This window comes from Tachysurus fulvidraco, chromosome 12, assembly GCF_022655615.1.
Source record: "Tachysurus fulvidraco isolate hzauxx_2018 chromosome 12, HZAU_PFXX_2.0, whole genome shotgun sequence".
Classification (NCBI taxonomy): Eukaryota; Metazoa; Chordata; class Actinopteri; order Siluriformes; family Bagridae; genus Tachysurus; species Tachysurus fulvidraco.
The window spans coordinates 14,280,412-14,301,404 of NC_062529.1; the positions used below are offsets into that span (position 1 = coordinate 14,280,412).

A 20,993-nucleotide genomic window follows, 5' to 3' on the forward strand; every position below is an offset into this window, starting at 1 on the left:
CGCAAAGGCTGGTGCTTTTTGGAGGTGAGTGGACATAAGGGTCAGTGTTACTTTTGGAAGCAAGTAGACAATAAGCTTGGGTGCCAAAACATTTGGAGGTAAGGAGAAGAGAATGTGACGTCATTCGAATACTCTTGAGGAAGTTCCCCAAATTGGGCTGAGTGTTTTAATATGTCACATGTCCATGCTGTGCTAATTTTCACGTGACACCACGTGACGTCATCAGAATACACGTGAGGCAGTTCTCCTCATGAGTGATTTCATATGTCACATGCCTATGTTGTAAAAAGTTTTTTGATTTTGCTTATTTTGGGGGCGGGGCTGTGGGACAACCGAAAGGCCAGTCGATACACCAATTTAGAACTTTGTTCAGAGTTTCACCCTAAAGGAGCTGGCCGAGTTTGGTGTAGATAGTTCGAAAGCTTGCCGAGTTATAAACCCCAAATTTTATAATGGGAGTCTATGGGGAAAAAGGCCATTTTTGAGACCCGGTACCGAAAGTACTGGAACTCGGATCGCTTGGAATTAAGAACAATGAACTTCAGACCAGGATCTACAACATATCCGAATTTGGTTCATGTGGCTCGAAAGCCCTAGGAGGAGTTACTCTTGATAAATTTTTGTCTAAGCTAAAATAGGAAAACAGAATGTTGGCTTCTACAAAGCCAACATAAATATACCATATATTTTCCAAAACAAACGGTCATGCATATGTTTCACTCATCTAATATTACAGCAATATGTCAGAGATGATCATTTTAATTAATTAAATGACACATCATACATCAACAAATTAATTTCTGTTCTTCGTTACTTTAGAGCAACTATGAACAGTCATGTCCTCACCAGCTTCTCTCTCTCTCTCTCTCTCTCTCTCTCTCTCTCTCTCTCTCTCTCTCTCTCTCTCTCTCTCTCTCTCTCTCACAGTTACAGAGAGAATTCAATACTTCAAATAAGTTGTGAAAAACAAAGGAACAGCTTTGCCCTTTTGTGGCTAAACTGTATCATTAGAATTCTTACTGGCTGCCAGATTGTAGGAGCTGTTACTATGAAAACAATAAGAATGATCAGATTCTGATCTAATTTCAAATTAGATTTGTGTCATAAAGTATATTAATTAACAATGAAGGGGCAATGAATGGTGTCTGTAAAAATAATCTGAGGTAAAAGAGAATATCTGCAGTTCATAAATAGACAATCACTGTATAAATCATTCAAGATGTAGCCTTTTAAACAGGTTTACACATAAAGTAAACACTTACATTATAGCAGTTAAAAACAATCATTTTGTTCAGAACTCTCGTTTTAAAGTTATTAACAAATAATCAAATGCAATTCATGTAAGAATTTAGAATAAATAATTTCTGAAAATAAAAAAACCTCATAGCCGAATGCGAATATTAAAGGCACCTCAGGCGCCATCTAGTGGTTTGATTAAAAAATGCATGAATCATAAGATTTATACTAATTGTCAAATAATGAGACCTCACCAGTAAGTTTTAAGTATTTTAACCATTTTAGTTAACCATTAGTTAGTATATTTAAATAAGGATTGAATGATTACTTTGTTTGTTTCTTTGTGCTAACAACAACATGCCTATAGAATGCTTTAACATGTCTGTTCAATCTGCCTGTCCAGGCAATGCAGAACCAGTGAAATTTAAAATGAACAAATGTAAGCTCAGTATAAAACATTTTATTTAAACAGCCTAATAATAGATAACAGATCGATTATAGATAATAGATATCCCACTGGAGTAACTTAGCACAATAGAAGGAAGTTGGAACGCTGCCCTTCCAGCTGTGCTCTTTGAAACACATTCTCTTATACAAACTGTCTATTCAAAATTTATCATGATAAAACTGGGCATATATAACAGAGGAATCAATTGCATTTACCCATAAAGACATTTCCCATGAGAGGATGATCAACTAAAGTCTGTATATCAGTGGAGAGAAAGTGCTGAATCAAGGGCTGCAACTACACGTAGGATACAGTATGTAACTATGCTGCTATTATAATAGAACATTAAGATTTACAGTATATTTATCCAGTGATTAGGATGCTTGTGATATGCTTAAAATGTTAACATTCACAAAGGAGATATAAACCAAGCATGTTGCAGTCAGTAAATCCCTTAATGATGCAATGAAATGAGACCCTGGAGACTTATGTGTTACTAAGCCTCAAGAACGACCAGTCAGTCCAGTGGGACCAGGTCTGCTATTTCTCAGAGGATTTTCACTTAGGGACTTTGGTGTCGATACCAGCATGAAAAACCGAGATGGAATGACAAGGCAGGTTAGCACACCAATGCCCTAACTGTTTTTTCGTGTGTTGTCTTATTTACAAAGCATAATAATGCTTTTACAAACCCAAACCCAAACCCCAAATAAATATATTGATCTAAATTATATCAATAGTTCTGCTGAATATGTAATATATTGCAGGGGACATTAAAACATCTGTATCCATTGACACCTTTAACTGTAAAGGATATAACATTCATCTGTTTGGGTTATTATGTGAATTAAATATGTACAATGATAATTTGGTTATTTATTATTCCATTCAATTCGATAGTTTAAACAAAGAATAACTATAAGAAATTTGTAATAAATACAATTTATTTGATAATTGTGTTTTCTATCACTGGAGAAAAAATAAAAAATTAATCAATTATGATTCCTCTGATTATACTTCATGGACCACTGTGGGACTGGTGTTGTATAGTTCAGTGTCTGGAATTTAGTCTTTTTTTAACTGAATGAATAATATAGATAACTTTATAGTTAAATTTACTTTATGGAACACTAACATTATCCTTGCAGAGCAGTCACATTCATTCAACATGTGAATCACAAGAAAATACTTCTTTTCTGTTTTCAGTACAGATAATGAACTTTAATTTAGGTTTACATTTGGGTCACATGGTTTTAGTTTTCACAAGAGGTCATGAGATGTCACATGGATTTAAGTGTTTTACAGTGTAAAAGTCAATGAAGTATTATTTCACTTGTTTACACACGTTATCCTTTATTAATGACTTCATTAAACACATGTGATAAACATATGACCATTTGTTGATTTAAGGGTATAGTTGTGAAATGGTGTCATTAAATTCATTTCATAATGAGACCACAGTGTTGTTCGTATATAAACTAAATGTGGTCATCTCTCTCTCTCTCTCTCTCTCTCTCTCTCTCTCTCTCTCTCTCTCTCTCTCTCTCTCTCTCTCTTTATTCTCTTACTTTCTCTCTTTCACTTTTTCTCTCTCTCTTTCTCTCTCCCTTACTCACTCGCTCTCTCTCCTCTCTATCTATCTATCTATCTATCTATCTATCTATCTATCTATCTATCTATCTATCTATCTATCTATCTATTCTCTCTCTCTCACTCGCTCTTTCTCTCTTTCACTTTTTCTCTCTCTCTCTTTCTCTCTCCCTTACTCACTCGTGCTTTCTCTCTCTCTCTTTCTATTTCTCTTTCTATTTCTCTCCCACTCTCTCCTTTCTCTCTCTTTCTCTCTCACTCTTTCTCTCCCCTCTCTCACTCTCCTCTCTCTTTCTTTCTCTCTCTCTCTCTCTCTCTCTCTCTCTTTCCCACTCTCTCTCTCACTCTCTCCTTTCTCTTTCTTTCTCTCTCTCCTATTAAAAAAAATGTCTAATTTTAATGTAGTCAAATTAAGAAGTAAAGAAACTTCTTTGTCATCTTCACCATATTACAGCTGGTACAGTACAGAGTAAAGTGGTGCTACACAGAACCCAGAGCTAAAGGAGACAACATATACCTACACAGTAGTGTATACGCACTACAAGGCTCTTGGTAGTGTTCAGAAAGAAGTGTGGAGGGTGGGGTGAGGTGGGGTGAGATGAGGTGAGGTGCAGCGGCTCTGCCACACATCCGGGTGTCGCTCCTGTTCAGAGCGCAAACTCGCTCCAGGCTGCGGCGAGCTGCTGCTGCGTTTCCGCGACGCTCAGTGAGAGGAGGAGTGTGTGTGTGTGTGTGTGAGTGAGTGAGTGAGTGAGTGAGTGAGAGAGAGAGAGAGACCGAAATGGACGAGGAGTGATATTCCATTCAGTAACGTTTATTATTACATTTGTACAATGTGTGTTGCTGTGTATTAACTTCGGAATGGACGACATGGAGGACGGCTTAATAACAACAACACTGCCTGACATGCGAGACGCAGCTACAGCCAAACTATAGGACAGTGGCCGCATCTCCCTTCTGTTTATTCCGCGATTCGTCTCAAATCTGCGTCTCTTAATGGAGGAAGCATGAAGAAGTTTAATATCAGAAAGGTGTTGGACGGCTTGACTGCGGCTTCCTCTTCCTCATCCGCATCTACTCAGCCGGTTAACAGGGAAAACGATATAATTCAGGAGACTCTGCAGTCCGAGCATTTCCAGCTCTGCAAGGTGGGCGCTTTTATTGCCATTTTATTCCGGAGGCTCGCGATGCCCAGCAGGCTAATATTAGCGCTACTGGCCCCCTTGTGGGAACCCGCATGCTAGCGCAATGCTAACCAGCCCAACTAACTGCTTCCGCCAACACCGAGCTGAACATTACATACACGTTTTAAGCCTACGTGGCAAATAAAACCCTTCTTTGTCATCTCTGATGTTATATTCATGTCTATTCATGTTTATAACGACATAAAGGGCTGTATACACAGCCATACATACACACACATAGGCTATGTGCTTCGGCTGCTTCAAAATATAAAGCAACTGGATCGTTTGTTCTAAAATAAAAATAAACAACTTTTAAAACTCGTAATAGATTTACAGTTTTAAATGATTAGCTGTAAAGTTTTTTTTTTTGGTAATAAGTGATGTGAGAGTTTGTGAAGCTGAACTGATTATAATCCACTGAAGTACATGGGGTTATGTGATTATAACAGTTAGCACGTTAGCTAACACTGTAGACACTGCTACCTTAGCTAGCTCCTAGCTAATTTGGTGTTTATTTTATATACCTTGCCATTTATTCAAACCTTTTATTTATTAAAGGCTCAAATGGTCAGAGCAGTGTTTCTTTCCTAGTTTGTTAAACTGTTAGCTGTGAACGTGAACTGTATGCTGCAGGTGTTTCTCCTGACAGCTGGCAAACAACCCTTCGGCTTTAATGTTGACATTTTCTTGTTTGTTCCATTGTATTGCTACATCAGTGTGAAAATAATGTCTTGTGTGCCTTATAACTTGTTTCTCCTGGGGCTTAATGAACTGATTATTATACTCTAAGACGTCATGTGTCTGTCATGGTCAATGACTTCTACTAATGATTTAGGATTTAGTTTATTTACCTGTGAAATTCTAAGCCTAAATGACCAGGGACTGGAAACTAATGTGTTTCCTTTTAGAAAATTGTTCATTTCTTTTCTCTAAAACACAACGACTTAACCAGTATTAATGTCAACATGAATTTCATAGCAATCTTGATGAGAGTAGGGCGAAAAACGAATTGGTGGAAAGTTTAGGAATTTCTTGAATGGCTCCAATCAATAAACATTGTTGTAAATATATACTTAATGTGCCTAATACTCGAAAGATCGACTTATACTCATACGCGTTCTGTGTGAATTTCACCCAACTCTGTGTTATTGTAACACTTTGACAAGTCTGCTATCTCTGTTTGGATATTTTGGAGTCAGATTAGTGATAAATTCATTATCTTGCCGTATAGTGCTTGAATGTTTTCATCCCCCATACTTTAAATAGTTTTTAATTACAAATATAATAATTCTTCTCCCTATACATACTTACAAGTGACAAACTTTTGAGAGTTTATATTTAGAGCTGGCAAATGCAATTAAACAAAAATTTTCCTGTGTAATTTTGTCGCTGTTCTTTTTTTCAGTACAAGTTTGGTTTGACATTTTACTGTGTTTCTGTTTTTTCTATGACCGAATAATAATGGAATCGTATTCATAGTGAATAGCAGAGAGTGTTAAGTCGTCTTAACAGCTAAAGCTTTATATATCCATTAAAAGTTATCTAGATATGTATGAGAAATAAATGACACAAGGTTTAATAAGAGCTTTTTTGTTTGTTTTACAGACATTGCGGCATGGCTTTCCTTACCAACCCTCAGCCATGGCTTTTGACCCTGTGCAAAAAATACTGGCGGTTGGGACACAGACTGGAGCATTAAGACTGTATCTTTCCATATGGTCCTTGGTACATTTTATATAGAGATTAGTATTTGTTTTTATTAGGGTTGGGCTTGATTTTGTATTGCAAAGTACTTTTTTCCTGTCGTCTTAGTTTACTTACTTATGTTTCTTGATCTCTGCAGTTGATCTATTTGAAATAAACCAGCCTGTAAGACTTGTCATACGTTCTGTACACACTGTTATAGGAGTATATAAAAACGAGTAATCCATCTAGGTTAATGAGTCGGTAAGCATAAATAATTTTCAGGATTAATTTAGAAAGCGAACCCTCACCCATGACTAAGGAGATAGAGTATTAGAGGCCTCTAGGGAAGAGGTTAATTTTCCTCCTGTGTTTTGTTTGTTGAATTTTTTTGCAGTGTGATTTCAGTGTCATGTTTTGTTGGCAGCTGACTGTGAATTTCTGGAAGAGCTCCTGGAAGTTTCTGGACATAATGATATCTGTGCTGTGGCATGAGCCTCTCTGTTGCCATATGCTGCAAAGCTGGCCTCCTCATTACTTCTGTTTACTCTGTGCCAGGATGCCACCTCACACATGCTGGAATCATCACTGGTCCTGCTGGGCACGTCTGCTAGACCATGTGACACACAGGAAAGCTGTCCTAGGATGCTGCTCTATCTTAAGTTTTGTTGGTTTCTTTTCCCACTTACTTTAGGTGCATGCATGGCTATGTTGGACAAATTACAATTCACTTTCAAACAGCTAAATGTTATTGCCGTGTTGTGTAGTTTAAGTGTTCTGATGAAGTTTAGTATAAGTCGACCACATTGGTACGAGCCAAGTCTACTATGGATGTATTACTGGGATGTCTTTGCTACAGTATGTCGTTCTGGCGGTTGTTATATACAGAGTTCAAAATCCACCCACCTGTTTGATCAGTCAATGTGATACTGCAGGCTTTTGAGGAGTATTAAGTTCAGACACCCATTTAGTGCCCCAGGCTGATGGACTTGCTGTCATTCAGCCGATTGAACCATTTATCAAAATGCTGACAGCATCGATTTCACAGACATTAGGGACAACAGCTCCAGGATATTTCTAAAGAAAAAACAAATAATCAACAAGATATCTTTCCCATTTTTATCCTGGCCTTCGTGTTCACATGATTGTTAGTTTGTTAAACAGATTATAATACTTGACATAACTGCTATTATGAAGGCAGTAACAATCTATCTTTCTCATTCTTTGAATGGATCATATATTTGTGTACAATAGATTTGTCTGAAAGTCGATTCGTTGACATGAAACTAAAACCTATGATCCCTCAGAAAATACTGGAACAAGGCCAATTCGATTGTTTTTGCTATACACTGATGACTTGGGGCTAATTTGGGTTTGAGATAAAAAAAAAAAAAGAGAGACAATGGTAGTCAAATGCATATTTTATCACCTGGAATTTATGTCTAGTTGTGTTAAACAACTTGGCACCTTTGGTGGCAGACCACCAAAAAAAAAAAAAAACAGGTACAGACAGCCTTAAAATAATTAACATCTCTCTGTAAATTGGCAGACAGAATGTGTCTGTTGACTTCTGATTTCAACTCAATCACCTTGAGTTACTTAATCAATAATGATTAGTGAGTCTGTTCCAGAAGCAGCCAAGCAATGTCACTACCACCGCCATGCTCAATCCAAGAGCTTGTGTGTTTTGGATCATGAGCAGATCCTTTCTTTCTCCAAACTTTCATTCTCAACTTTCCATCAAGTTGGAAGAAGTTAATCTTGGTTCTAGAAATGTTGTGGCTCATCTCTGTCCTTCTGATTCTTACTGCTGGTGAGTGGTTTGCACATCTTGTGGTAAAAAAAAAACCCAGGACTACAAGAAAGACTAGACATTCAGAGCTATGCATTGTTTAAATAGTCAGTCTAACATGACTCCCCTGAGCAACAAAAAAAATATTTTCTGATACTTGAATATTAAGTGGTTTCAAAAGGTGCCATGTTCTGTTCCATCATCTCATATCCATCATTTGAACTCAAACCCAGTTGTTTTCAGTGTAATGTAAAAGTGTGTCCCTTTCTGTTTCAATGCTTTCAAAGGGATTGCATGAATACCACTTTTTTAAATGACCAAATGTTTTCTCATGTTCTGTAGCACCCCAAAATGAGGAAGCATTTATGTATTGAGAAAGCATTTCTCTTTTATGCTATCTGCAAAGTCAAGTCTTCTTGCCAAAAAGTGTTGCATTCTGTAGACACCAAGCTGTCTGCACGTTTAATGTACACACAGTTATCATTTCTGGGTTTGAATAATTGTTAACAGTAAGTACGTTGTGGTGTTTAATTAACGCAGCAAATCCATATGTCTGGGGAATTTGTGTTAAGAACCTGCACCATCTGCATGGGATGCATATTGTATCTACATGGGGTAAGATGGGGGAGGGGTAGTATTGATGTAGTATTCAGCTGAAAGAAAAGACTGTCATCTAATATTCTCTTAACTTCTGTTCTTTAAACTGAGTTTTTAACAAGCTGAACTAAATCAAAGGTTTTCTGACGTGGGACACTTTCTGTTTCTTGACAAACATTATTTGGTTGAATTTTAGGAGAGGAGGAGAGGAAAAAAAAGTGGTGAAGAAGCGGCTGTTTGTAGATGTTTGTGGTATAAGATGTTATCACATTGCACATTTATAGGAAAATAATCATGTTTTTGAGCTAAGCTTTGGGATTTATTTCCTGACAGCATTAAGCACATACAGTACTGAGCTTTTACCCATGCACTGAGCTGCTTCAGGTGTGGAGATGAAGGCATGCAGCTTCTGATTGATTGCACCAATGTTAAACTTTGGTCTGCACAGATCTTATCTTTAATTTAGAGCGCGCAAGGGTTTGATTGGATTTAGTTTCACTTCACAGCTTATCAGTTATTCGTGTTTGTTTAAGCAAGCCTCTCTTGCATGTGCATTCGCAATCAGAATTCTTTAACATTTTTTTTTAACTCTCAAGATCCAAAGTGGTATCTGAGTTGTGTTTAGTTTTAGCTTGTATACTTGTATATCGTGTGTTGAGTTTTTGTTTGTATAGGACATAAATGCTGGCTATTTTTTACACTCAGTTTGGGTCAGAATCGAGTGGTTTTTGCATTGAGGTCAAAAGCAAAATGGTAAATTCTTGAAGGAAAGCAAATGTGTAGTTTTGAATCATAGTATGTATGCTGCAGGTAGGTGGAGACGGATGGCTAATTGATTACTCTGCATTGTGCAAACATCTGAGCTCTAAAAAATGCATGTACGTGGGTGTTGATGGCTTCCTCTTACCACATTAAACCACTGTGTGGTTTTGACACGTTTCAAGTTTTTACCCAGAAACATTTTACAACTTACCAAGCAAAATATTTTCTACTCCTACTTTGCTACTCTTAACGGTGTTCCCCTGATGGCTTTCCCAGGGTTGTCTGCTCTCTGTTCTGTCTGCGCAGAGAGAGTTAGTTCACATACCTTGTCGACAGCACTCAGTGAGGACAGATGTCAGCACTAGAGGGAAATGCTGACATTCATGGCCTTTATACCGTTGCTACCGTTGTAGACACTTGCAGCCTGCTGTTTCAGTGCATGTCACATGACAGCACCCTTATCGGATTGCGAGGTCGTTTGTTTAGCACCGGAAGTATCTGCTGTATGACATGCGTCACCTGTTGTGATTGCACGATAATATATAAGCTTTGAGCACATACCATATATTACAAAGTGAAAAGGAATCTTCACAGCCGAGGTCATGCCTCAGTAGGCGTCTGTGCCATTCGCTTTTTTGCATCATTTATACAGCTCACTGTCCTTTGGGTCTGTGAGCTTGAGTTAAAAAGTTCTCAAGTCAGACGTGTCATTGTTCAGTGTTAAGCTGTGGTTGTTGAGCCACAATAAGCTCTTATCTCTGCAGTAGGAGATCTACAGTGAGCTTCCTGTTTTCAGGTCCCGACCCTGTGGTACACACATCACTGGGCTCCGCTCCAGTCTGATCTGCAGAGAAATTGCAGCTCTGTCAGATGCATTGACTTATGAATAAATAATACCATCACAGTCTGCTGATCTTTATTTATACTAACCCACTGTTATTTATCTAGTCTGAGTGCTAAGTGTGATGATGCTAAGCCGGCTGTGTATAAGAAGAGCTTCACTTCTCTTCCTGTGCCATGTAAAAAGAAGGTGATGCAGGGTGAAAGCAGACAGCAGGACGCTCCCCACCTGCCTGCCAGATTATGATTGCATAAATTTAATCACGAACAGCCCTTATCCACTGCGATGCGAGATATTTCCATAACCAAAAGCAGAGATCATCTTCCAGGTCTGAGCATGAATTATTAATCTTTCATGAGAGACATAAACACCTATTTGCTGCTTTGTCTTCTTCGTTCTGTTTACCGCTCAAGCACATGTTCTTGGATGTGTTCTTTATTTTGCTCAGTTGGTCACAAAGGGTTTTTTTTTTATCTTATTTTAACTAAATGATTATAATATTCCAAATTATCCAATAATTTGCATGACATGGCTTGAAAATGTCTAGGATTTAAAAAAAAAAAAATTGTTTAGCTAATGAAGTGTTATAATGGGAACAAGGTCTGTTCATGTTGCACTATATGCATGCTGTTTTTTGTTTTTTTTCAATTGCCATTTCCTGTTGATGTTGGAATCCTTTTAGGCATGATCCTATCTACTAAGCCACAGCTCCCGGTTTCCTAAAATAACAAACTTTATGGAGACATGCACTCACAGCTAATATGGAGAAAAGGCCTCGCCTCGATTTGTATTGTATTGTACAGTAATTTGATTAACAGGAGTCACATCGTGCAGAAGAATGCAGAATATCTTGTTCGTAGATGCCACACAAAATATCGGCTCTTATTTGGTCGACCTACAGATTTGTTGCTTTTTTTCTTGCTCAATTGTTTCACATTAGTTATAGCATCAGGAATGTATCTACAGCACTCCCCATTTGGCTTGCATATCATTCATTTGTCTAAATATCAAGCCTCTGTTTGCTGTCTTTTTGATTATTTCAGTAACAGGGCAGCATTTGTGGCTGCTGCATGCCATTGCTCAGCGTGGCTGTGTGTGGGCTGCATGCCTGTAGAGTGTCACTGAATGAAATCATTTTATCATTGTATTGCTGTGAACAATGACATGGCTTAAGTCTGTCCTCTGGGACTAATCCTTTTAGCAACATGAGTGGACGAGATCCTCTATGATGGTACTGACAGACTCCTTGGAGAATATCCCCTCTACTGCTGGAGTTATGGAGATTACTGATTTTATTTGTCAGCGCCATGCCAATCCATGTCATGTAGCAGATCAATTAGGAGTAGCATTATGTCATATTGTTATGTAACAGTCCTTAAGTGATCATTCAATGAATTTTCTTTTGTTTCACCGATTTAACCTTGACTAAGCTGAGCACAGTTTTGGCCGCGCAGGTGTAGAGTGTTACTGCCAGCATGAGAGCAGCTCGGCTGTCATCCAGCTGCAGTTTCTCATCAATGAGGTAGGTTCCACTTTTGTCCTCTGATCACACCTTCCCAACTTCAGCTCCTGGTAGATTTCCACTTTCTGTCTGAATGTTAAAAACTAAAAGAACTAGACACGAGCATTCTGCATTTGTCTTATACGAGGGCTGATGTATAGTACACATCAATTATACTGTCACTCGTTCTACACTGAGGTTCTGTGTGACCTTTTCTGCAGGGGGCGCTGGTGAGTGGTTTGGCTGATGACAGCGTTCATTTATGGAATCTGAGGCAAAAAATTCCAGCCATTCTCCATTCCCTTAAATTCACCAGGGAGAGGTAAGTTTTTAGTTAGTCCAGGCTTAAAAATACACCCAAGGGATTTTTATTCATGCATTCAATTTCACAGACGTTTACTTTAAAGATGGCAGGTTAAATTCAGCTTGTTTGCTAGGTAGACAGCTTTATTGAAACTGATTGTGGTGGTGGGGATTTCCAGGCTATTTAGGAGGGAAATGGGTTAATACAAGAATGCAGACAAGGAGAGAAATACAGTCGTAAAATAGCTCTTGTAATTGCTTCAACTTCTGACACACAGAGCCGATAGGATTCTCAATGTGCAGTCATAGATGGTCTTTATTTCTTTCCTTCACAAAGATCTGATTAAATTGCATAGAGAGAAGTTTGAATTGGTGAGCCTAGTGTCTTTTGATGTAATTGAGGCCATAAAAGCCAAGGCCTTTCACACACGTATTCATTTGTTTGAAAGTTTGATATAGAACACTATATACCGGGTGTCATGGTCTCATTCGGCCAACACTTGCTAGTGGTCTCCACCAGTTACACACATAGTGTACGCAAATGTCCTAATGACCTGAAACCACAAAATTACAGAGGTGATTTTCTGTATTAAACTAACAAGTATTTGCAGACTTTATTGGTCATTAAATGACATGAATTATACATGAAGTTAGACACGATGCTAAACAGCCTCACAAGTCAATTTCAGTCTGAACGTAATCACCTAGTATCATGATACTTTAATACAGAACTATGCTATGTGCAGTCGATGTACACTGAATTTGCTGTGCATAATGGCTAATATAGCTATAACTCTTCAGGAAGGTAGCTTTATGATTTGAGATGTTACATATTTTCACAGTTTAAATCTTGTGTCAGTTTGGACACAGTTGAGCCTCTGGCTTTCTTCCCAGTCCCTGAGACATAGCTTGACTGCTTGCATCACCTTTATCTCTATTTTATTTATATAATTTTTTTGTGAATAGTGAAAGCACAAGAGACTAATTGAATAAAGCCTTTTGTGTTCCTTAAAAGCGCTCTCTAGAACTTCCATCTGTAGACTTCTCACAAAGATTTGCCTTTAGTATTTAAATAAAGCAGTGCATTAATATGAGAGCAGTGCTTTTCCTGTAAAGTGTTTCGACAGTTACATTGATCATACTCCAACAAGGCTTCCGTCCTCACAACTTGCTGAAGTTGCAATCTGAAAGAACTGACACGTTATATTTATAAGATTGGCGAGCACAGCGTCTTCATGACATCTCCATTTGTTCCGTGTGAGTTGTGTATTGTACCGGCTTGTTTCAGTAGAGCTCAGTTGTGTCACAATTCTTGCCGTTATTGTGCAGCCTCTCTGTACCAACAGTATAAGTCTTTTCCTCTAATGATTAGTCACATGTAAAAAAAAAAAAAAAATCCAATATTCTTATATTTTAAACCAAACCCACTTTGAGTTTTTGTCTCTCATCTGATTATTATATAACATCTAATAATTTATTTTCATGGAGATGATGTTTGATTGTAGATACTCTTAATACAGCTCCAGTTGTATTAAACCTCCTTATTACTGCTCTAATGTTTTTGAACATATATAAAAAGTAATCAAACCATTTGTACAACCAGTGCCTGATTTATGAAGGGCTACATATTTATGAACGTAGTACCTCTTCTTATGTTTAACTATGTTTATGTTTATATATATATATATATATATATATTTTTTTTGTTATTGTTATTCACAATAATTGTGTGATGATGCAGATTTACTTCAGATGACAATTATATTTATCAGCTTTATGTAAAGATAATGAAGCACAAAGATGTTTCCTACACTTTTTATTTAACAAACCAATACTTTTAGAGTTTAATTATATAGTGTAGTATTCACATGGCTATGCCCATGGTTTTACATGGGCATAGCTGTTGGATCATTACATTAGATAAAAGCTCAAAAAGGAAAGACAGTGTTTTTGTCTAATATAATTGCTTGGTGACTTTCCCCCATATCTCCTGAAGCTATATCACTCCATGGCAACCATGAACAGTGTGCTATGATATCATTTGATTTATGCAGATTTATATGGTCATAGCTGTCTGTTGAGGCACACCATGACTCTTAACAATAAAGACATCCTTTAGACTGTATGCCCTTTTAAATCAAAAAGCTGCCATAATCTCTGAATGTTCCAAGTACATTGAGTCATTTGGTTACAGGGATGTATAAATCACCTTGAGTGATGAGTTCTCGTCTAATCTTTCTGTTTTGGCAGGATCACGTTTTGCCACCTGCCCTTCCAGAGTAAATGGCTTTACATCGGAACAGAGAGAGGGAACATTCATATTGTCAATGTGGAGTCCTTCACTCTCTCAGGCTATGTCATTATGTGGAACAAAGCCATTGAACTGTGAGTAGTGTGTGTGTGATGTTTTTCCCTTACATGACTGTAATGCTCTCTCTACATGATTTATAGCAATTTAGAAGCATAAAGTAAATAGTTTCTCTAAATTAGATCATATACGCTTTCTTAATATTGCTGTATGCACTTCTTAGAGTTTGACAGACTGTATGTATGTCTTAAGACTATGCTTGAAGATAGGAGCAGTCAGTGTCCCACTGTTTCCAGTGCTAGGCTGTAAACAGAGGCATGAAGATCATTTGCTGTGGCCGTCTACAGTCGTCTCTGTCTCAGATATCCAGTCCTCCAGATGAGTTGCTATAGAAACAAGAAAGAAGTTAAAAGAATGCACACTCGCTCATTCAGTTTTGTTCTTTTTCTCCCAGAGATGTCTATGAACTAAGATCCAAAGCAAGAAAGTTAGAACTGTTATGCTGAGGACAAGAATGTTAAACAGGGACAAAGAGACAGAAACAAATTCTCCTTTAAGGCCACCTTTATGTCTTCTTAAATGAGTCGTTGCAAAAGGGAAAAACCTGTATTTGTTTAGATAATGAACATGACATGGTTGAAGATAGCAGTTACATTAATAGCATATGGTCCATGCACCAGGATGGTGTCTGTCTAGGGTCCATCCTCACGTTCTTGCTGTTGTTACTATGGAGACGATGTCGTTCATATTGGGGAGGAGGTAAATAAATTACTTTTCAGGCCCACTGAGGTAGATAATTGTTCTCTTGATGTATATATGTTTGAGGTCATCTAAGCCCATCCTAAATTTATCTCCTTTCATCAAAGATCTCTTCAAATGATTCTGAGATTTAATCATCAGCTTTATTTGATGCTTCAAATGATTCTTCATCTGATTCCTCAATGCAATTCCTCAGCCGATTAATAACTAAATCTTCTCGCTCTTCTCATATTTAGCTCTTCAAAAACACACCCTGGTCCTGTGGTACATATCAGTGATAATCCTATGGATGAGGGAAAGGTAAGCTCCACAAAGCAGTACAGGGTTTTGCAGATAAATCACACCAATAATAAACTTGCATATTAGTTCTAAATTCTCTGTAAGTTGCAAGAATTCACATATCGTTCTGAATAGCTTTCATTATCTTTTGCAGCTTTTGATTGGATTTGAGTGTGGTATTGTTGTGCTGTGGGACTTGAAATCAAAGAAAGCTGACTACCGCTACAGCTATGATGAGGTATGATGCATCCCAATATTTTCATTAGATTTGTTTAAGCTTTCATACATTTTAATGTTCATTCAAATGATAGACATGCTCTGGTACATTATTAATGTGTACATCGTTTTAATGTGTACATCGTATCTAAGAAGGATTAAAGATTCTATTCTCATCGGTTAACATGGGACAAAATTCTCACAGGCAGGCAGTGTCCTCCTCACCAAGATTACTGCAATCATTCTTAATATTCTTAATGAATACAACACATATAGGTGTGGTAGTAATAGTTTAGGTGCAGCGTACATGCTGGGTTTTTTCTTTAGATGCAAAATACTTCAAGGAACTGCCTTGTCATTCAGTAAGTCACTCACTCAGGTAGAGCGCGAGTGGGACAAAGCACAGGAATATGGACAAAATGGGAAGCATTCAAAAGACCGTAATAAAACAAATCCTAAATTAACTGTAGTGAAATGATGAATGTGTGACAGTCAAAAAAGGTTAATTCCCTTTTCCAAATACTAAAAAGACTCTATTTTATGCAGTTATTCACATAATCTAAAAGTCTGTGACTTTATTATAGCTTTTAGTCATAGCACAAATTCTCTCTTTGATTAAAATTGGATGCAACTTTTTGGTGATGTTACTTGAAAGTGAGTATGAAAATCTTAGTGAATTAATAAACTTTATTTGGACAGATTCAGTGGTACCACATGTTCATAATAATTTCATGGCTTGTATGGAGGTTTTCATGTTATATTTATTAACCCAGTGCACGAAAGCAGAGAAATAAATACTCCACACTCCACCTACACTGACACGTCTGCTGTAATTTGCAGCTCTGTATTCACGGTTTATGGCATATAATTTTTATACAGCAACGCTTTAAGATAAAGGTGTTTTTGCTTTAATATCAGATTCTCTTTATTTTTGAAATGTTTTGTAATAATGTATTATTTAAGCATTTTGCTGCCACAAAAGCATACAGGAGATGTTTGTTATACAGTATACATTGATTGAATAATGTCAAATGAATACTGATATAGTAAACTAATTTGGATTTATAGTCATCAGTATATTGATGCTTATTTTGCTCAGTAATATTACAGAGCATCAGTCGGTGAGACACTGTACTCGTATGTAAAGGAAAAGTGTTAGGGCACTTGGTCTGAGGCCACAACACTGCATAACACCCAGACATGCTTATGGTTATATGCTGTGCTAACTGTCATGCTTCCGTCATGTTTTAATGTCTGATAACTTATTTACATTGTCTGCTCTGAGTGGATACAATTCTTCCAATATGAAAAAATTTACGGGTTTGTGTGGATGGTCTGTGTTTGATTGCTCATCCTTTGTTTGGTCTCTAGGCGATCCACTCAGTGGCCTGGCACCATGAGGGGAAACAGTTTGTGTGCAGTCATTCAGATGGTACACTTACCACATGGAATATACGCTCTCCTGCCAAGCCGGCACAGATCATTACACCACATGGTAAAGCTCCTGTCCAAGCATACTTAGCTTTGCTGATGGGCCACTTAAGGCTGTTAGAGTAAAGCTTAATAAATAAAGGATTTTAAAAAATATATACATTATTTAATGTAATTTGTAGTACGAATAAACTGAACAGCCCTCCGTTGGTTATTTCATTTAGGCAAGCAGCCTAAGGATGGAAAAAAGCCAGAGCCATGCAAACCCATTCTGAAAGTGGAATACAAAACAACCAGAACTGGGTGAGCATCTGGGTGAAAATCTGCAGCACATTTGTATAATGCAAATGCAGTTTGCTGAACCTTAGGTGAGTGCTGTCTGGAAATCCTGCTGATGCTCATTCTGTACCTGTTCATTGTTTTTTGACTAGGGATCCTTTTATGATACTGTCTGGAGGTCTTTCATATGATACAGTTGGACGCAGGGCCTGTCTGACTGTAATGCATGGAAAAAGCACTGCTGTACTTGAGATGGACTATCCTATTGTGGATTTCCTAACTCTGTGTGAAACTCCCTATCCGAATGGTAATCCACCCTTCAGTCTTAGCCCAAATCATTTTTTTATATTATACTAATTCATTGGTTTTAGATGTGCACCATTCACCAAAAGCATGATCTATAACTATAGCACTATCTCTAAGCAGATTATCAAGAGCCTTATGCTGTGGTGGTCCTGCTGGAGAAGGATCTAGTAGTTATTGACCTCACACAAACTGGGTATGCAAATGTTCAGGAATGATACAAGTGAAATACGCATTCCACTTTCTGACTGCAAAAATAATTACTTCGACATTTTACCCTGCAGGTATCCTATCTTTGAAAACCCATATCCTCTGACCATCGACGAGTCTCCAGTGACCTGCTGTGAATACTTTGCTGACTGTCCTGATGAACTAATCCCTGCACTTTACTCTGTGGGATCCAGGCAAAAGAGACAGGGCTACAGCAAAAAGGTAACCGTCTGTGCAATGGTCTCTCCAGTTATTTGTACAATGATGGTCTATTCAGTGCTGAAATCTGAGATCTTCTTTTCAGGAATGGCCTATAAGTGGTGGTAATTGGGGCCAGGGCACACAAAGCTATCCAGAGATCATAATCACAGGGTGAGTTTATGTTATGTGTGTCTTTTGCCCCTTTTCCACCAAAAAGAACCGAGTACTGGTGCAGAGCTAGTGCTGGTGCTGGTTCATATTGGTTCCACTGGCGAACATTCTAAGAACTGGTTTGCCTTTCCACCGGCTAGAGAGCCATCACAGAGCCGAGTTTGACGTCACTGTATACGTCTCACGTTTCCCAGCGCAGCAACGTTAGCACAGCAGCAGCAAATACAAAGACATCAACAATGGAGGATGTTGCTTTATTGTTAATGCTCATGGCTTTGTGAACCTACATTGGCATCCAAACGTGGCGAATCCAACGTATACATGCAGCTCCGTGTAATTTGTATAAACGGAGGTTGTAATCGAGAAAGTGCATAACGTTATTTTATCATTAACACAGAAAATAAAGTTAGCCTTAGCATGTAGCTACCTACTATCGTGTGTGCTGATAAGTGATTATATTGCAGTAAAGTAAAAGTGTATTAAACATTAGTAAACTTTAGGTACATTATCGAATGTGCTAACAGTAACACCCCCCCACACACACACACACACACACACACACAGCCCCTGATGCAAGAGGTTCTTAAGTCTAGTCCAGCAACTTTTTGGTGCTACTTAGGAACCACTTTTCCTGGTTCAGAGCTTTGGCGGTCGAAACAGAAAGAACTGGTTCTAAATTAGGCTCTGGCTCCGAACCAGCACTCAAACTGCCTCGGTGGAAAAGGTGCATTTGTGGTATTTTGGTTGTGCAGGTTATGGATGTTATGAGGATTGGATCATCCAGATGTGCTTCAAGCTTATAGAAGCTTAAAGTATGACTACAATCCCACAAGGTGATATGTAAGCTGCACCTGATATCCTGATGCAGTTTATGGCAATTAGGGTATTTTAACCTTGTGTCATGCTAAATGATTTGGTGATTTGGAATTTCTCTCCATGCCACTATAAACTCTTCTTGTCACATCTCATAAAGTGGTCTGTCTCAGCGCTTTAAAACTAAGCAGCAAACAAGGTCAAATTCGAGGTTGATTAAATTTTAATTAGAGCTGCAAGGCATAAAGTCCAAAGTGAGACTGCTCCATAGAAAAATGATAGCTTAGCCAATGCAAACTGATTTTGTCTGTCCTTATCTGTATTCAGCCAACTAACCATGTGGCATGCGGTAAGGAGACGGTTATTTTAGCTAATTAAACACGCTTTAAAAGTGAGCTCAACATGTCCCAAGAATCTAAATTAAAGTTGATATATAGATAATTTTAAAGCATTACACCGAGCATATCCATGCACACACTACAGCAGATAAAGTTATAATCTTAGTGGCATTTAGGCTTATTTGTGTGCATGTATGAATAGTGGTTTAAATATTTCAATAGTTTTACACAAAATTACTGTTAGAATTATTCGAGGCATTTTGTGAACACTTGAAGAGGATGTCAGAGGACTGCTAAGGTATTTCTTTTTAATCAAAGTTGAGTTTTCTTATCATGTTGGGTTTTTTCTTTTCATGTATTACAGACATGCTGATGGATCAGTCAAATTTTGGGATGCCTCTGCATGTGAGTCCCAAATAAGCAGCAACATTTTGGTCTATTGGCATGCTTTGTCATGTTGTGAATTATATAGCGAGTTTTTTCATTTCTGGGAATAAAACCATGTAAATGGTATCTGCTTGTATCATACAGTAATGCTGCAAGTGTTGTACAAGCTGAAAACAGCAAAGGTGTTTGAAAAAGCTCGTAACAAGGAGGAGAAGCCCAGCACAGACATAGTGGATGAAGACCCTTTCGCTATCCAGAGTTTGTCCTGGTGTCCAGAGAGTCGCATGCTGTGTGTGGCTGGGGTGTCTGCTCACGTCATTGTTTACCGGTTCAGCAAACAGGAAATAACCACAGAGGAGGTTCAGGTATGACTAATATCCTGGCATCATATCGCACGTTGGCCTGTGTTCAGTAAACTGTTCAAAACAGCCTAAACCCCACTGTGGTTCATATTTCTAAGGTAAAATGAATGATTTATTTTTTCTGCATGAGTAGCTGTTGGAGGTGCGGATGCAGTGTGAGCTGAATGACGTAGACTCTCCAGACGGTGGAGGGGACCACGCATCGGCTGTATCCACACCGGGAGCTTCATCCAGCCCTCAGTCCAGTGCTCCCCAAACACAGCTATCCACCAGCAGCAACAATTCCACTGATGGCCTGCGAGATAACGTGCCCTGCCTCAAGTACTGTACCTCTGACATTTGTGCTCTCGCTTGTGTGCACTTCTCTTACAGTGTTGGTAGTGATCCTTATAAAGAAAATAAGAGAGCTTTTTTACCTTATTACTTTATGCCCAATGTCATATTCTGTACTTTTGCAGGTGAAAACATATGAAATGAAAACATCAAATTAAACCTGGGTGTACATATTGTGAGGTTTGGATGTAGTATATGGCTGCTTTGTTGTGTGCTTACAGGGTGAGGAACAGTCCGTTCAAGCAGTCTCCAGGCTACCAGGTGGAACTGGTCATTCAGCTAGTGTGGGTCAGTGGGGAACCACCACAACAGATCACCAGCCTGGCTGTCAACTCTGCCTATGGCCTGTAAGTTGTAACACAAGATAACATGTTTTGCATGAATTTACATTAGGACTGTGACTGTTTTCCAGTGTGGTGGTGGTGGTATATTTCCAAGAATTATACAGTATGTCGAATGGCTGTACAATACATGTACCAATATAGAGAATGACATCAAAATTAATAGAATACATAGGTTTTATAATGAGATGGTGTAATGTAATCTTTATAGACTAAATCCTATAGCTACATTGTGATTTCAGCTCTTTGCGAAAATTCCAGCCTAAATTACTTACTGTTTTTCAATGAAATCAAAAGTAAAGGCCTAAAAAAAATTTATTTCAGC

General features: G+C 38.1%; 1 protein-coding gene across 7 annotated transcripts in view; it reads left to right on the top strand.

The window, feature by feature from the left end:
- The first annotated feature begins 3,912 nt into the window (after positions 1 to 3,912).
- stxbp5b (syntaxin binding protein 5b (tomosyn)) overlaps positions 3,913 to 20,993 on the top strand; it is a 29,294-nt gene continuing 12,213 nt past the window's right edge. For 3 of the 7 annotated variants that reach the window (XM_027172198.2, XM_027172199.2, XM_047821265.1), the window contains exons 1-17: positions 3,918 to 4,422; positions 6,064 to 6,161; positions 11,574 to 11,655; positions 11,856 to 11,956; positions 14,188 to 14,322; positions 15,241 to 15,304; positions 15,438 to 15,521; positions 16,871 to 16,994; positions 17,155 to 17,233; positions 17,362 to 17,516; positions 17,636 to 17,708; positions 17,797 to 17,944; positions 18,027 to 18,094; positions 19,610 to 19,650; positions 19,777 to 19,997; positions 20,128 to 20,315; positions 20,549 to 20,674. In XM_027172198.2, the coding sequence (XP_027027999.2) occupies positions 4,282 to 4,422; positions 6,064 to 6,161; positions 11,574 to 11,655; positions 11,856 to 11,956; positions 14,188 to 14,322; positions 15,241 to 15,304; positions 15,438 to 15,521; positions 16,871 to 16,994; positions 17,155 to 17,233; positions 17,362 to 17,516; positions 17,636 to 17,708; positions 17,797 to 17,944; positions 18,027 to 18,094; positions 19,610 to 19,650; positions 19,777 to 19,997; positions 20,128 to 20,315; positions 20,549 to 20,674 (1,928 nt within the window). In that variant the 5' untranslated portion in view covers positions 3,918 to 4,281. Of the gene's footprint in view, positions 4,423 to 6,063; positions 6,162 to 11,573; positions 11,656 to 11,855; positions 11,957 to 14,187; positions 14,323 to 15,240; positions 15,305 to 15,437; positions 15,522 to 16,870; positions 16,995 to 17,154; positions 17,234 to 17,361; positions 17,517 to 17,635; positions 17,709 to 17,796; positions 17,945 to 18,026; positions 18,095 to 19,609; positions 19,651 to 19,776; positions 19,998 to 20,127; positions 20,316 to 20,548; positions 20,675 to 20,993 lie in introns of all 7 variants that reach the window. The other 4 variants (XM_027172203.2, XM_047821264.1, XM_027172201.2 and 1 more) reach the window with 4 other exon arrangements.